This window comes from Mustela putorius, unplaced genomic scaffold (genome assembly GCF_011764305.1).
Source record: "Mustela putorius furo isolate JIRA1106 unplaced genomic scaffold, ASM1176430v1.1 tig00003858_pilon_pilon_pilon, whole genome shotgun sequence".
In the NCBI taxonomy this organism is placed as follows: domain Eukaryota; kingdom Metazoa; phylum Chordata; class Mammalia; order Carnivora; family Mustelidae; genus Mustela; species Mustela putorius.
Genome location: NW_025422010.1, coordinates 50,304,820 through 50,322,726, shown reverse-complemented (window position 1 = coordinate 50,322,726; position 17,907 = coordinate 50,304,820). Strand labels below are relative to the sequence as shown.

The following is a 17,907-nucleotide window of genomic DNA, read 5'->3' as shown; positions in this document are numbered from 1 at the left end:
TGAAGCAGGCAGGAGCAGTCTCATTTGTCTAGTGCACCCCACGTGAGACTGGGGAGATTGGAGAGACCCGGGGAGCCACCGGGCAGCTGAGGCCAGTGGGAACGCACTTCAGGGAGGCCTCTCTGAAGCCAGAGTGGCCTGAACAAAGATGGAAGGAAGTGTCAAGCCAGATTGGACACCAGGCCTTGGGCAGCAGAAGCCGGGGACTGGGGGCAAGCCTGGGTTCCCCATCGGGCAGACCGAGAGCGCCTGTGAATTGTCCAAGAAGCTGAAAGAGCTGAGAAAGTGGTTGGATTGGGGGACTGGAATGCAGGCAAGAAACCACAGCTGGTTTCTTCTTTCTGAGACAGAGATGTGGGAGTTGTCTGCACATATATACAGGAAGTGAAGCCACGAGAGTAACCGAAATATCCCCACGAGAGAGAGAAGGGGGACTGTTTCCAGGACAGACACCTGATGGGCACTCCAGCAACCATGAGAAAACCCAGGAGGGAGAGCAGTATTCAAACTTAGGGTAGAAGATGCTTTTAGGAAGACCTGCCAATCATGCGAAATACAGGGGTGAGGGCAGGGGAGGGTCAGGCTTCGGCCAAAGTAAAGACGAACCTTGTCCAGTTGCCTTGACAATAAGGAAGGTGGGTGTGGTGAGCTGACACCCACAGGTGACCAAGGGCGGGGGGGGGGGGACAGGAGTGGAAAAGTGAAGCTGGCAAGGTGCCTTCATGGCCATCAGAAAGAAGAGAGAAAAGGGCAGACGGCAGGAGATTTGAAGCGTGGGGTTAAATGAATATTTGGACAGGAGGGAAGAAGAACAGAACGGGAACAGAGACGAGGAGTCTGTAGGTGGGCTGTCCGGGAGTGCAGGGTTCCAGGCTGGTTCACATGGTAGGACTTGGTCCCTGGTTTCTGACGCACGGTCAGGCCTCCATTCATTTCACTGGTTCGTATGAAGACGTTTCTTTCCTTCCCTTCCCCACCTCCCTTCAGCTCTCTCCAGAGGACGAGGGAGCAGCACGGACACTGCAGTCTAATCTATCTGCCTCCTTCCAGAAGGCGGCATCTCAGCTTCTTCAAAGCTAATCCCAAAATCCCACTAAGCCTAACACTTCCTCTGGATGAACGAACGGCTGCCTCCAGTGGAAACAGACGCGCTGCACACAGCGTACCCGCTCCCCCCCCCGCCAGCTCAGCACCGGCTTCCGTCCGAGAGCAGGTAGTCGGAGTCAGTGTTAAATTTACCCCCACCAAATCTGTCTTGGAGCTGTCCTTCATCTTATATTCTAGATCCAAAAATTGTTGGATGTGCAAGATAAAGGCAGTTTAAAAAAAAAAAGAAGAAGAAAAGAAAGAATTTTAAAATGTTCCAAGCTGGATACAAAAATCTCAAATGTATACATAATGAAAGCTGTGGGCTACTAGATTGAGGTCTGCTCCTGTTTTAGTATTTGTAAAATCCAGTTTGGCTCCAAGGAAAAAAAAAAAGCTTTTTCCCAGAATCAGCACATCAGGCTTGGCAAAATAACTATGGGCAGTGAATTCATACAGGAGATTAACCAAGTACTGCCCATCAAGAACTGCCCAGTATTTGCAAGAGTATTCTGAGATGTTACAGTCCATGTGGCAAGCTTGAACTTGAGATGATTAACATAAGCCATGTGTTACTGGAGCCATATATATTCTGTAAGTAAGTAATATTTACACAAAGAGAGAATAAATTAAGTGTGTCAGACCAAATAAAGACATGTCAGCTATATGAGCTGCTCCAATAAAACAGTATCAATGAGATTATGAAGTCATGTTTGAACACTTAATTTAACAAACTTTTTTTTTTTTTAAAGATTTTATTTATGCATCAGAGAGAGAGTGAGTGAGTGCATGCCGCACATCCAGGAGCATGAACAGGGGATGGCAGAAGCAGAGGGGGGAAGCAGGCTCCCGGCTGAGCAGGGAGCCTGTTGCGGGGCTGACTTCAGGACCCTGAGGTCACGACCTGAGCGAAGGGCAGATGCCTAACCGACTGAGCCATCCAGGTGGCCCTCACTTAATGGACTTTTCAAGTATCTAGTATGTACTAATCACAAGCCAATTCCTAGATACTTTTTACACAGGTTCCTCAAGGAAAACAATTTGGTTCTACTGCCTTAAGTTAAAGCAGTTCAAGTGGTTTCTTTAAAAGTATGCTGTACCGGAACCCAGTGATGGATCATAGTATCACTGAGAGAAAGCAGCTGCTATTAGGTGCCTCAGGATTTTATACAGAAACAATGTAGCACCTATTTGTATCTAAAAATTCAACCTGGATCTAATCAAATTTCTAGGAATTATGGGATAATGCGAATCAAATTAAACAATATCAAAAGAAAACAATTGGGACGCCTGGGTGGCTCAGTTGGTTAAGCAGCTGCCTTCGGCTCAGGTCATGATCCCAGCGTCCTGGGATCGAGTCCCACATTGGGCTCCTTGCTCAGTAGGGAGCCTGCTTCTCCCTCTGCCTCGGCCTGCCATTCTGTCTGCCTGTGCTCGCTCTCTACCCCCCCTCTCTGATAAATAAATAAAATCTTTAAAAAAAAAAGAAAACAATTACCCACATCCAGAAACGCGCACAATAGTCTACAGGACGTGTAACCCAGTGTTTCCAAGAAATCAACAGCAGGTTAAAAAGTAGAACAGAGTGGAGGGCGGGCTACTATAGAATAAGAGACGACAGGTCTACAAAAACCAAATACAATGCAGCTTCTTTCCAGATCCTAACGGGAACAATCCAACTTTAAGACTACTGGAACCGTACTACAAAACTGTCTTGCCAGTTTCATGAGGTCTAATAATGGACTTAAAAAAATGCCTATTAGTTGGCGATGTGTACTTATTATTTAAAAAGGAGAAAGATATATATATACACATAAATATTCCAAATCCAGATTTTTCGGTGACTTCTGAGTTCCTGAGCTTCTCCTGGATAGCTTCAGGAAGGATGCAGTAGCCCTTCCCACTACCAAACCCAGGAAAGAATCACATGAAGTCATACAAATACTAATAGTTTTCCAAACATCACTTTCTCTTTCTCCTCCTTTCTTCCTTATCTGTTCATTATTGGCAGAGCCAAGCTCCCGAGTGCTGGACGTCTGCCCAGTCCTGTGCTCTTCCTCACACCCATGGGTGGCCTCTTGCTCTTACCTTCCCGTGCTCCTTCCTCACGTGGGAAATGTAAACATCTCTCTGCGTGAACAAGCGGTCACACTCCCAACACGTCCAGCCGGGACTGGCCACCTTCTTGGGTTCCATGGATTTTTTCACAGGTGACGGAGATTTCTTTTCCAACTTCTCTTTCCCATTCATGGATCTGGTATCCTCTTTGTTTTGATTTGCTGAATTTTGAGTTGCAGGCTTAATGCTCAAAGGCAAGTTTATACCCAAGTTTGGAGGCCCTTCAATACTTTTCAATGTTCCATGCATAGACTATGTTACAAAAAGAAAAGAAAGATCTATCATAAATGGTTACCATGGAGAAAAGCACACGTGTGGACTATTCTTGACACGTTACAGATATTCCAATAGGATTTTATATTCATTCAGAAACATTTCTTAATAGAGCAAAAAGGAAACCTATGCAAACAGACACTTAAAAAGAGACAGAGGGGAATTAACTTTTATGGTTGCTCTGAATTATGCGTTCCTAGTTCCAAGTAAGTTCTGAAAGCTTATTTGCTTGTGCCATTTTTAAATTCTTTCAAAAATCAAGCCTTCTGCTTTGAGTCCAAATTATTCCCGGCTCTGTCCTCCCCCAGTGAACCAGTGAGTCCTCTCCGCAACAGTCTCTTCCTGGGGAAGGAGAGGTTTACTTTCACACCTACCCAGAGACATGGGGCTAGGCTGATGCACGGGTAGGTGTTCAGGACTCCTGGCCAAGCCCCCTTCCACAAACACCTAAGACAACAGCGGGGCCTTCTCCCTCCCTTTCAGACCCTCCACATTCTTGGGACATGTGTAAGAGTTTGGGTTTTCATTGGGTTTTTTTGGGGTACCGTCAGGATCCCCACATCCTATCCTGATCTGTCCCGTCTTCCCAACAATACCCAGACTTCTAGGCTGTATACAGTAGAGACTCAAAAAGCCTTTTACAATTGCTTAGCTTTACTGTCAGAATCATGACAGCCCCAACGGCCATCCCACTCAAACTCAGAGGACTCCAAATTCTACTAGGGGAAAGCGGGTGCCATTTGATCCTATAGAGCAGCGTGCCTTTGGTTTTTGTTTTGTTTGTGTTCTAGAAACAGAGTCCGGGGCGGGGGGGGGGGGGAGGCAACTAACTCTGTGCCTCAGTGTAGAATTTATCTTTGAACAGGCCTTCTCGTGTTATCAGCCTTTAGGCTAGAGTCCTGAACCTACAGAAAGGCACAACATGACACACGTTTCCCAAGTGTTCTAGGCCTCCTACATCCTGGAGATTCACACTTGAGTGTATCTCGACTCCATATTCTTTCCTGATGTTGGGAGTCTGAAGCGGCTCCCTCCGGGTACTCTCCGTCACACCTTCCCAGGCAAGATCACCTCTAATCGGTGCCATGAATTTGCCAAGCCTCCTTACAGTCTTACCCCAAAAAGAAAAAGAGGGGTTCTGTAATTTTCCCATGAGCAGAGGGGTCAGGTCTATCCAGAGGATCCTCAAACTGGTCTCTAAAAAGAGGCCTGGGAGGAAAATGTCTAATGTTCTTTGGCACAATAAAGTCTGCAGGGAGGCAAGGCGTGAGCTCGGGACAGCCAGAAAGCCGAGCACTGGCTTCTCTGCCATCTCACAGGGCAGAGGCTTTTGGGTTTCCAATGGCCTTTTCCAAAAGAGAAGTCAAGTGTTTACCTTTTTAACCATTTAAAACCCAAAGAAAACAAAAACCCAAAATCTTCTAGTAAACTTTTTGTAAGTTTCTAGGCAAATACACTTTTACAAACTAGAAAGTTGAAGAGAGGGTCATGTATTTAGTAAGTATTCTTCGGTGAGACGACCTTGTGGTGCTACAGGAATTACAGAAAAAGCAGCAAAAAGTTCTGCCTTGACAAGAGGGCAAGGTCATGGGTGCTACAATGGAATTTCTACTTTATTCATTCCATTTTCACATCATGAAGTAAAAATAGTTATCGTTTATTAAAAGCAAAAGTCTTTATCAAATAAAAGAAATACCACTTAATTATTTTAGAACTGATTTTTCCTTAGATCCTGTAACAAGTAACTTGAACAACTGTAACTTGAAATTTGCTTTTTATGGAAATGCCAACATGCACACAGGGAATCAAGCTATACTCTGGAAGAAGAAATGCTACAAACTGATTAAGCGAAAAAAAGATCTACCTTGAAAAGAACATGTATGGGGGCCCCTGTCCTGCTTTCTCTTAATTTTCTCTTCACAAAAAAGTGAACAGCACAGGTATCAGGTGATATAAATAAACTCACAAGAACTAGTACAAATCTTAAAACTGAACACAAAAGTAGAGTGCCCCTAAAACTTTATCTTTATTCTTACCCAGCCCCAAACACATAAAGGCGGGCTATTTTAAATGTATAGGACATACTCGAAATGAGAACGTGAGTATTCCCACTGTTTTTCGTGTCATGTGGTCTCGTAAAGGTTCAGATGAATAAAAATAATTCTTTCCTCCTTATGGCCACAGGATTTTGCCACCCCTCTTCAGTCTCTACTCTTGGAACCTTGTATTCCTCCAAATTCACTATTAACACAAGGAAGACCCTAACCACAATGTCAAGGACCCCACTTCCAGATGTAAACATGAGTTCCAGAAAACAAATACCTTAAAAGCCTCTTAAGAAGTTAACCTTTCTTTCTTTTTTCCCCCCTGTAGAAAGTATGCTAAAATATTTGGGTCTAATTCCAATGTCACTATGTTTTTATGAGCAGTTTCTAGGGTTTGGGGTGTTTTTTCCCCCCCAGTCAATCATTAAGTATTTGTTGTCAAGACAGTTTTGTGATTTTAGTGAAAACCTTTAAAATATCTTAAGAGGATTTTACTGTACTTTAAGTGATAATGATGAAATGTATCTCCCATGCACTGATTCACTGTAGTAATGCCACAGAGCCACTACCTTAGCCCCGCCTCCAATGAGCAGACCCTCCAATGGGCAGGCGTTAGGTTCTTTGCAATAGGCAGTTATGCTACATGAGCTCACATCTGCTCAACACAGGAAATTTCAAGGATTAACAGCCCATTCATCTAATTAAGATGAGACAGGACGAACTTGGGAGACCTGATTGGCTCACCTTTCTTGTATTCCATATTTAAAAAGAGAAGAACTAAGAGGAAGAGAGATGGGAGTTCACGGTATCAGGACACTGTTGCTTTCTCCTTTTAAAAAGTCAAGTCACTTTAAGCTCTGAGAGCTCACAGATATTACGTCCTTACCACACAGGAATAAAACTGCTTACCCTTTCACAGTGGGCAGTTAGGAGGCTAAGACTAAGCACTGCCCTCCATGAGCTTCAAAGGCTGTAAAGAGATTTAGGTGCCCCTTTTGGGGTTTGGAGGGTGAGAATTATCCAACCTGGACATTTATTCATTTCGTTAACTGAACACTTGGCAGGGGCCACTCTTCTATCCTACACATTTTACCTTCGATTTGCAAGCAACCTTGATAGAAAAAAAGACTAGAAAAAAGACCCAGGGGAATCAATTATCATATAAATTTAATTGCTTACATAATTTCAAAGGAAAACCTTCATTTTTCTAATACACCGATATTTACAACGAATTAACACAACTCGTCAGAGTCCCTATTTCTAAGTCCATTACAACAGGACTTCTCAAAAAAAGTCAATTTCACAGTCGTCATTTTCACATGCAGGGACAGGAAGAGTGCTAATGCTTATTTCTCTTTGAGAGCCACAGCATGCATGTGTTACTCTGCACTGACCTGTCACAGGATGCAGATAAAAAGCATCTGTCAAGTGGATGATGGCATCGTTCTGTGAACTGCTCTGTACCAACAACCAGCATCCATCCCTTCCCTCGAGAGCAGGCATGCCTTCTCTTCACCTGCAGCTCAGCCCTGACTTACAATCAATGAATGGGTCTGCGATTGACTTAAAGGACACGAGAGATGCGCACACACCTTGATATGGTCCATCATGAGTTGCTTCTGTGCATATAAAAGAGAACAGTCTGGACACTTGAAAACAGACACCTTCTGGTTTTCGATGTGTTGGTCAAAGTGGCGATACAGCAGGGTTTGCAGGGTAAAAACAGTGTCGCACATGGAACACTTATATATTATTCTAAAACAGAAGAAGTGCGTGGAAATGTCAGTCAGCCCTCATCTCGGAAGCCAAAGGAACTGCTATTTTACATCTCATCTCAAGAATTCAGGCGGCAGGAACAGTGAGAACACATAAACACGGTAAAAAGAACAAAACAGTTTAGCTGTGAAACAAACTTTTGGAGGCAACCGGCATCACTCAAGGGCAGATCGGTCTTAACATTTCGAGTAAAGATGCATTCAACCACATTTGCATGGAAGTCTAAATTAATGACCATTTTACGACTTACAGATCTACAGCGGACACTGTTTGTACAAGACCTTCACCTGTTCGTTACTTTAACACAAAGCAAAAGCATCTTGGTTTTTTGGTTTTTTGTTTTTGTGCTTGTTTTTTTTTTTTTAAGTATTCTTTAAGGGAAGACAAAGAAGGCAGCTGGGAGGTGGTCCCCTAACTTGAAAAAGCATCTGATAATGAACTAAGGAGGCCTGTTCAACTCCAACGCCGGCACGAGCTCTTATTTGTCCCAAGTTTTCTTTTCAAGTTGGGGGAAATTTTACACTTGGATTGCAGTATTTCCCTACATGTTCTCAACACAGAAAGCCCTACACAGTCAACAATTATACACGCCCCACCACCCCCAAAAAAGAGAGAGACAGACAGAAAGAGGGAAAGAGAAAGAAAAAAGAAAATCCATACCACTGTTGTTTCAATTTACATCTACTGAGCTTAAAATGATTTAAAATACCGTCCACTACACACCATTTCCCTACCCAGGGTTAGCTGCCAAGCAGCCTCCCTAAGCTAACTCAGACCTGAGCCTTCTGCACACAACCCCTTCCAACCACTAACACTGTCCACTGAAGCTCAGGCGGGAGGGGAAGAACTAGACTCCCCAGCCACCAACTTCCACCCCCAGGGGCTTCGCTGCTCGCTCCGGATGCCCACGGAGGTCCCCTTTCTCCCGTAACTGCCCCAGGTCTTCCTGGTCCTCAGCGGAGGCCGAGAGACACCACCTGTGCCTCCTTTGAAGACAAGCACAAAGAATCTGAGGGAGCAGCTCAGGAAAATGGCAGACAAACCCGGACTGAAGGTCAAGTCAGAGAAGCAGAGATTCCATTTGTTGCTTGCACAGCAAGGTCAAAGAAAGGAAAGCTTCTGGAAACCACAGGTCTTCCCTCTCGGGCTCTTTCTAGGAAAGCCCATCTCGCTTCCCAGTTCACTGTCAATAAATGGCAGACTTAGCTTTTTTTCACCTTTTCCCACATAAAATGTATAAATTTAATTGGATGAGCGGCACACGTTTTTACGAGGTCTTGACATATTAATAACTGAGTGCAGATCACAGGCACCTGTGGGGAAAGAAGGGGATTTTCGAGGACTTGGGGACATCACCACACAGCTCAAAGGAGGCACCCTGATGATGTGCCGTCGTGAACAGTACCAAGTATGACGAGGACGGTCACTTCCTTGCTGTTTAAAACAGCTTAGAACTGACAAGAGCCCAAACGGGCAGTCCTGTCAATCAGGGAAGGAAGAGCAGCTATGGCATTTCTCGCAGATTGTGCGACAGACACACGCCCGTACATGGGGAGATTTTCCTGAAAATTCAAACAACAGGGAACAAGACAGTATGTACAACCAACACGTTCATTTTTTTTTCAAGGGCATCGAGAAGACACAGAAGGTCACACGACTGCCATCATCTCTGCCAGACGATACTATACGTGCTCTTACTACCTTGTCCACACTTCTTGATTTTTCTGTAATTACCGCAGAGCAAGAGGGGAAAAAGAGCAGCCTCGGGGAAAGAATGAAGATTAACCATCCAGGCTAAGAATTTTTCTCAGGATTCTATTCTTACATTTTTTAGGAAGAACTATTGCATGAAAACTGGCAGGGCCCATTTTCCTGGCTCTACATTCCTTTGGGGTGGGGTTTTGTTTGCTTTGACTTTTTTTTTTTTGCTATCCACGGAATAGCAAAGAAAGTATAAAATAGGCGAAAAACTATTTACTTCAGCATTTTTCTGAGAAACAGTTTGCTGGTATAACACTGGAACACCACCCCACGAACTGCTAGTGCTTATCCAGGGAGAGGCGGGGACCATATGGCGGGGAGGTCTGGCGGGCACCTGCCTGACCAAGACGGCGCAGGTCGGCATCGCCGCTAGAAGCGCGCACGGGCACTGCCGGTCCCTGATGGGACACAAGGAGCCTCCTGCCAAGAGGACGTGTCCTGCGTCCAGCTGCAAGAAAGCACGATGGACGGAGGGGTCCTCCTGAGAATGAGGGGGGCCGAAGACATGAGAGGCGGGGGAAGAAGTAGCAACTGTTCCAGGCAGAAGAACCCTGACAAGACAGGACAATTAAATGCAAAACATGTTCCTGGATAGGATTTTGAACCTGGGGGGGGGGGGGGACATTTTCTCATCTATTAGAGAAATTTTCATGGGGTCTACGCATTGCGCAGTGATGTAATCACACCGATCTCTGACTGGGAGGGCTCAAAAGGGGGTGCCACACGTGGGTGACCTGTTTGGGAGGAGACGCAGAACACACTCCAATGCTTAGGTCATGCTGCCCCAGTATTGGTCAACGAGAGAGAGAAAGACGGAGAAAGAAATGGTGGGCGTGAATGTCGGGAGCGCGGCTGAAGGCTGTCACCGTAGCGTCCTCCGGCTTCCCGGGCAACAGAAACTCCTGAGAAATGTGAAAATGGTGCTCATGTTAAAAAACAAAGCTCAAATCAATGAACCTCACAGACACAAGAGTCAGGACATAAAAGATCGAGCAAACTCTCCAACTACAATGGCCGAAAACCACGGGACGTGGCCAGGCAGGGGAGGGAAGCCCGGCAGGACGGTGAGGGTGAGGCCCGCGCGTGCGCAGGCCAATGGTTGGGCATGGCCTGGTGAGGGAACAGAAACAAAGAGTGTGGCTGGGTCCCCACTGTGGGAATGGTGGGGGACGTCCTGCAGAGCTGCCAAGGGCTCTGAAAGCCAAACCTGCATGTTTGACTGGATTCTACCCTAGTTGCAAGACTGAGGGAATAGTGGGTAACCACACTAAGAGCAGGGGCAGAGGGAAATGGAGAGAAGTGGGGAGAGGCAGGGAAGGGGGGGGGGAGAAACTGAAACCTAAAACCAGGCATCTGGGTGGGCTCCTCGGTCGAGTGACTCTTGATCTCAGCTCAGGTCTTGATCTAAGGCTCACGAGTTCCAGCCCCATGCTGGGCTCCATGCTGGACCCTAACTTAATTAAAAAGCCTAATAGAAGGAAGGAAGGAAGGAAGGGAAGAGAAAGGAGGGGAAAGAAAAGGGAAAGGAAGAGAAAAAAGAAAGCTAAAACTAAATACCCACACTCAGGTCCGACTGATAGCAACCCAAACTCTCCAGAATAGTGCGTAACCCTTGAAACAAATGTAAAAGCTTATAGAACCAAAGATGCTAAGCTCAGAAATCACTACCACAAACCACCTCCTTCATTACTACTGAATCCAACTAAGCGCAAAGCACTGGCCTGAGCAACTGACCATCCGCACGTCGCCAACAGGTGAACCATGTCACGGACAGGCTCGGGGTGAAGAGAATCTGCCGGATGCTGCACAGATCCCAGGGCCACGGTTCAAATTCAGCCTCATCTCACTCCAAAGCCTCCCGTCGTTCTGCTCTTAAAATTTAGTACATGCTGAACTGATTCAGAAACTCTGTCTCTTATATAATCCCTAGACTTTGGAGGTCTCGCTTCTCACATACATTTAGAGTGGCAAGTCAGAGGAAGGCACAAAATAGCAAAAACCCTGCTGTTCATCAGACATCAACGAAAAGACGAAAATAGACACAAACCTCTACCACCATGAAATCCAGGAAAGGGCATTCAAAATGAACTGGAAATCACCCAGAAAGGATTAAAGAGGGCTCACCGCTTTTTTTTTTTTTTTTTTTTTAAGACAGCAGGGTAACAAGCCTGACCACACACTGAAAAGCAAGAAATACAGCACTGGAACAGTGCCTGGCACATAAGAAACACTACATCAATGTTAAATAAAAATCTTAAAAAAAAATAAATACAGAAGCAGAATCTGAATTTCAGTTTGAGGTGCTGGGACAACAGGACTCCATGGCGCTCTATTTTTAGACCTCATATAGTCTTGAAAGAAAATGGGGGAGGGTTATTTTTATATTGCTCTTTAAAAAAATTAATGCACACCATTTGCATACCCTTGTCATTTGCATAACCACCTGTGAACCCAATCCTGCTAGATTTCAACACCTGAGTCTCCAGTGTAGTCAGGGCTACTGATTTGGGAGGGGGGTGGGGGGCTTACATCAACAGAGCAGAGATGGATTTAATGTCAAAAGGAAGCTTCTGAATCATGTGGAGGCCAGGTAAGGGTTTCCCCAGGCACAGCAAGGCCTTATGGGAGGCGGATTGGGGCAAGGTGGCAGGAAGAGCGAGCTCAAGGCCCTCCTGTGATACAGTCGTGCCCCTTGGAGCCTGACGGGCAGCACCTGGGGTCCCAGCCAGGCTGCAGGTGGCGACTCGCCTGGACCAAGCACTGCCATTCACTGAAGGGATGCGGCTGAGTTAAAGCTGCCTGGGTTGGCAGCTTTGCTGCATTTTATCCCTAATTTTTTTTCCCTTTGGCTTTACAATTTAAAATATAGAGGTCGAGCTGGTACTTATTAAAGAACAATTGTAGCAAAAATAATTTTAGGAAAATACTGGAGTAATTTCTACCTATGCATTACTCAAACTGGAAAAATACCATTTTAGCTTACCTTAATCCGTTGCTGCCCTGTATTCCCAGGTAACAAATACTATTCCGGATGTCAGTAAAGTTTTAATTATTTATTTGAATAAAGAACCCAATTACGGGCACCTGGGTGGCTCAGTGGGTTAAGCCTCTGTCTTCGGCTCAGGTCATGATCTCAGGGTCCTGGGATCAGGCCCCACACTGGGCTCCCTGCTCTGCGGGAAGCCTGCTTCTTCCCCTCTCTCTCTGCCTGCCCCTCTGCCTACTTGTGATCTCTGTCTGTCAAAGAAAGAAATAAAATCTTTAAGGGAAAAAAAAAAAAAAAGAACCCAATTAAAAACTGTATTAATGGGGCAAGACACCCCCTTAGCACCTAGAAGCTTTACTACCATGAACAGCGAGGACCTCAGAGCTCACTCAAGTGTGTCTTTGGGGCCAAGATACCAGGTTATATACGTGTCGCCTGATCAGCAGTTTGCTTCATTTCAAGGATCCACAGAGACCAGAGGGGAGGTCTTCCTAGAACAGAATTCCAAACTTTATCCTCACTTTCTAATAAATGCTCCTATAGTGTTCCATCATTAATATTTCCCCAAACTAAACGTTACCGTAAAAGGCCGGCCCACGTCACGTGGCTTGTCTGCACGTCTTCCCTCTAACACTTCCATGATCACGGAGTTACGGCAAAACACATCAGTAGCTTCGTGCAACAGACTAACCTCACACAACACACTCCACCTTGCCATAAATGATATGGGAATGAAATGAGCTTCACCGCGAGGCTGTGACCCAGTGCTATGCACACAACAAAGAAGAAATGTGGAAAGGACCAGTCCCCGGGCCCCTCGGTGCTCTGGACAGAGGGACCGTGTGCCACACATTTTAAATGTCACCTCCCTTCAGCCTCACGCAGACTCTGGGCCGGAAGCACTACCCTCACTTTACAGGGAGAAAAATGGATGCTGAAACAGAGCCCGTGACAGTCCCAGCCCTCACGGCTGCTGGGGGCGTGGAGGGTGGCAGGCCTCCGAATCCAAAGCCCACACTCCCTCCTCTTGGCTAAGCTGCCTGTGACGCAGGCGGAGGCCCAGGTCTGCTCGAGGGTCACTTTGTTATCAAAGACTCACAAAGCAAAAAGTGCCCAAAATAAGGGCAAGATTAAGACAAACATGAAATTTGCTTTTGCTAATCAATGACTTAGACTGGCTATGAAGTTAAATTCACTGACCAGTGTTTTAAATGGACATTGGTACCCTTTAAGAAACCAGGTTTATAAAACAAAAAAGGGAAGACGACAGTATTTTATCATTCCCCTCAAACTTAGTTGTTAAAATCATCTTAAGAAAAAGGACAAAACTGATAAATATTCACTTGCTTTGTGACAGCTGAAGGGCATAAGCAGAAAGTGACATTTTTGGCCGGAGGCTTCCCCTGGAAGGAGCCGAAGGGTGCCGGGAGTGACAAGACACCGGCTGGACCTCCTGCTGCTGCGACCTCTTCGCAGTGGGTCTTTCTTTGTACCTTAAGTTTTATTTCACAGAACTACCCCGTCCTCTAAATCCCTGAGCAGGCAGTGGCACGAAGTCAGAAGGCGGCAGGACTTACTTTGGCTCTCCTATCTTGACGCCGGGATGCTGTGTGTAGGCATGGGAATGTGTGCTTGGGGCAGACTTAAACGCCATGGGACAAATAGGACACTTGTAGAAGACTTCACAGTGAGAGCCCTGGATGTGAGACTTCAGAGCGGCCACGTCAGAGTACACGACATTGCAATGGACACACCTGCCAGGAAACAAACACGCGGTCGTCAGCACCAGACCATCACACGGGGGCACCTTCACTGTCAAGGTCAGCGAAAATGAGCATCTTGTCAATGGCCTCTTGAGGCTTCTCATGGCCTTTAGGAAGTAAATCTTGTTTTGTTTTCTACTTAGAACAGGTCAAATTATTTTTATATACTTAAGAAGGAAGATCATGAGAAGGAAAACAAAACTCAACTGCCCCATGTCCTGTGCGTCGTCGACACTGCCGGGAGTTAACACCCACATGTGGGGAGACCGGCGGAGTGTGGAGGCGGTACCAGGCCCAGGGAACACGGCAAGACCCTAGGTCTTGTGGCTCTGGAAAACACTTCCACATGCTGGATTTGAACCCCAGCCCCTGAGACTCCTAACTACCCCCCAATGCCTAAATGGCATTTCCAATGGAAGAACTCTTCACCGCCTCAACCTACAGCCAACAACAGAGGGGCGGAGGGAACCAATCAGTACTGGCTTCGAAGCCATGGCCATGGTCTCCGGGGACACACTGATTTGTTCAATCGATCTGCAATGAAGGAGGCCTGTTCGGTAGACAAGGTTAACCACCTAGACTGTCTCCTGGAAAATAAGCTCATGTACACTTACATTTGTTTTAAGAAGTAACATGAATTATAAACTCCTGAAAAATCAACATGGCTAAATAGTCTTTCAAACTAACTTCTTTACTTCTTGAAAGTGTGATCATTGGATTAGCTCGGGAACGGATCTCATCTAGTCCTTGGGAAACAAGCTCTGACGCTTAAATGTACTTCTTCCCAAGCTCTTCTCTCTCCTGAAGGGACTCTGGGCAACACTGCTCACATGTCTGCTTGATGACGGACTGCCCCGTCTTCACACCTGAGAACTAACCTGAGGTGGGCTCTGCAGACACGAGTCTGTGGAGGTAAACCTGCAAGGCGCCTGAGCGGAGCCGTTCCTGGACATGAAGGTGGGGATGGATTTGGGGAAGCAGAACCTGGGGAAGGGGGACTGCAGACAGGGCCCGCCTTCCAGCAGGCAGTGCTCCATTATGCCTGCATGAATTTAAGGTACTTTTATTCCTAGAACCTTCTGCATTCATGGAGATGCTTCCCAAGTCACACAGGAGCGGATTCTCTGACGCATGGGGGTTCCATAAAGCATGCCTTGTTAAGCTTGGCCAGCAGTCCATATAAATTGTAACTCGTGTATTACCATTTTAAATGATTTAAGGCATAATATTCAGCAGCATACACATTAAAAAATACACTAAATCTTATCAGGAGATAATTAAGGAAAGCTCCTCTATCTTATCTACTAGAAGTGTTATTTTAGGCAATAAAGCCACCCATGCACAATGAAATTAGTTAGGGTTAACCTGAACTTGTGTTGTCCTCAAGAGGTCACTGATCCTCTCTGGGCCCGTTTCTCATGCATAAAAGGAGAACAGTTGAACTCAAGTCACGTTTTAGTTCTTCTCAACCCTACAAGCCTGATTCCTACGTTAAGAGGAGGATCCCATCAAACAAAAATGGGTCACTAATGAAACAGAAGGGTCCTCTCCACCGGCACCACAAACAGAAAAATTTTCTCATCAAGGGCAGGAAGGTGGTGTTCAAAGAGCAAAGGATGAGGAAGGGCAGAAAGACACAAAGAACTAATTCTCTGATTTTGTCTGGACTGGGAAGAAGATTTAATGCTACGGAAAAAAAAAACAGGAAAGTAAAGCATCTAGACAACAGTGGAAGGACAAGGCCCAAAGAGCACCAACAAGGCCAAGGGAAAACCGGCCTTAACGTGAGGAAGGAAAGCAGAGAATTCACAAACCAGCTAAGAAAAGAGAGAGTTTTGTAAAATATCTGCCCTCAGATGGAAGAAAATTTTCTGGGGCACAGAGGTCAACAGGGAACAGAAAGACGACAAACAAACAGAAGACAGGATTTGAAGGATTCACACAGTATCTTAATGCTACAAAAATCCTATCTATTAATAAATATTTCATGTACCTGAGGTCCTTTGTGTTTCTCTTCATGTTAAAAGTTAATTTTTTTTTTACTGTTTATAGTATACAATCCTATAGACCCCCTTTCGAAATGCAAAGCCAATGGATCAAGAAGTAGGAAAATTCATAAAAACCTAGGAGTTTCTAGTAGAAATCTAAGAAACCAACGACCAGGAGCCAGGAGGGACCACTCTTACCCTCCGGGAGAGGCGGTATGATCAAGAAGAGAAAGAACCAGGCTCACTGAGTCACGAAGGGACAAGTAAGGCATGAGAGCTTTTTCAGAGACTTCTCTGACCAAAAAAAAAACAAAAACCAAAACAAAAAAACAAAAACAAAGGGAAAATGATGGGAGTAGAGAGCCAGAAGTCCTTCTCCCCATACAGAGTTGGGAGAAATAACAAGGCCAAGGGACTGCTAAGTCCCTGGCAAATATCAGGCAGGACCATTATTTGAAGCAGCAGGTAAAAAAAATTAAGGTCAAGTATTTTCTTCTCCCACCTAAAGAGGTAAACACGAACTACACAGAATACACACACAGAAGCATTTTTATAGCTCTTCTAAGCCCCCAGTCCAAGGGAAAAAAACCTGCACTAAACACAAAATATTTTAAAAATTCCAAGTGCCAAGTGGGGGGTAGGGGATCGGCTTTTCCAACTGCATTGATTGCTTTTAGCCTGGGTGCAGAGCTTGTTTTAATTCAGGAAAGGCACCAGGAATAGTGAGAATTGCAGAAGTCCTACTTCCTTTATTCATTCCCCCCTAAGTTTACTTTCATTATACTCAAAAAAATAAACTCTTGAGGAAAGTTTGGCATCTGTTAAAAGAGGAGCAGAGAGAAAAATGGGGCAGAACTGCTTCCCATGACTAAACAAAGAACCCTGTAATAATAGTTTTAAACCCTGGGGTAAGAACCAAGGTACCCTCCTACCGGCTTTGTAGAATCAAGGGCACCTTCAATGTGTGACTTTCCTCGTCACCTAGAGCCCGCGGGCATGCACTTGCTTTCTCTGGGGCATCTCAGTGTGGCCGGAGCAGGCTCCACGCCGCCATGGCCAGAGGCACCACGGGACAGAATTACCACCCCAAATCTCTAGTTCCTTAATTTCCAAACCTAACGTTTCCTACAAGGGTGGATCCGAATGCATTAAGCATTCCTGCGTCACAGGCTTGGAGGCATGTCATAAGACCGAGAACGAAGTCTCTCTTAGGGTTAAAGAAAGGGACAGAGCCATCGATACTGCTGTGACCTGAATGTAATGGAAATAAAACCATCAAATCATACAGACTAGTCTTCATTTTCATTAAATAGCGTTAACTGTGCAACTAGAACATATTACTGTGTATTCACAGTCTAACATTTAAGTTATAGGCAAGCAAACACTTAATTTTAAGGAACACACACAGTACAGTAATACCTCTATTAACAAAGACACTGTGTGGCAACGGTGTGCTTTCTTGGCTGACCTTCGTGGGGTCAGAATAGAAAAGGCACAGGAATGCATTTCAGAAGGTCACCACATGGAAGGCAAAGCTCCAGTATATCATCACTCCATGCTCCCTAAATGAACATTAGATTTGCCAGATGTTGTAACAGATGTTATCTGAGATTCTCAAGGGGCAGTAAAAGGGGCCACAGCTAGGATGTACAGAGACGAGGGAAACGCCTGAACTTGGGTAATGAGGAAAAAGGGACAGAGGAAGATTACCGGGGTAGAAGGTTCTTCCACAAAGAACGATGATGTTAGGAAAGGGCAAATACCCAATCCTTCGACAGGACGAAATAAGAGACCATGCATCTGTTTTGCTCAGAGGAGACGTATGAAAAGGTACAGAAATGCATGGTGCTCTTAGAGGGGTTCAAAGGCAGAGAATGTGACAGCAGAAGGTTGCTGGAAAGGGTGCAGACAGGAAAGGCTCTAACAGTTCATCCAAGCTGACCGCTGGCCCATGCACGGTTTTGCAGGAGGACGGGCTCCATCTACCCTCTGGAGTAGGGGACCAGAAGGCTAATCCCACAAAGATCCAAACAGATCAACGCCACTGCACATGGCCTCGGTTCCCAGAGGATCTGTTAATTGAGGTATCACTGTATGACCCCGCAAACGGT

At 45.5% G+C, this 17,907-nt stretch overlaps 1 protein-coding gene across 14 annotated transcripts in view; it reads right to left on the bottom strand.

Annotated features, from left to right (window-relative positions):
* ZNF532 (zinc finger protein 532) overlaps window positions 1–17,907 on the bottom strand; it is a 107,773-nt gene that overhangs the window by 27,406 nt on the left and 62,460 nt on the right. For 11 of the 14 annotated variants that reach the window (XM_004745566.3, XM_004745570.3, XM_045065675.1 and 8 more), the window contains 3 exons: window positions 13,623–13,799; window positions 7,115–7,277; window positions 3,175–3,456 (listed from right to left, as the gene is read on the bottom strand). The exons of 1 other annotated variant lie outside the window; for it this stretch is intronic. In XM_004745566.3, coding sequence (XP_004745623.1) covers window positions 3,175–3,456; window positions 7,115–7,277; window positions 13,623–13,799 — 622 coding nt within the window. The remainder of the gene's footprint in view (window positions 1–3,174; window positions 3,457–7,114; window positions 7,278–13,622; window positions 13,800–17,907) is intronic. 2 more of the 14 variants (XM_045065680.1, XM_045065681.1) reach the window with 2 other exon arrangements.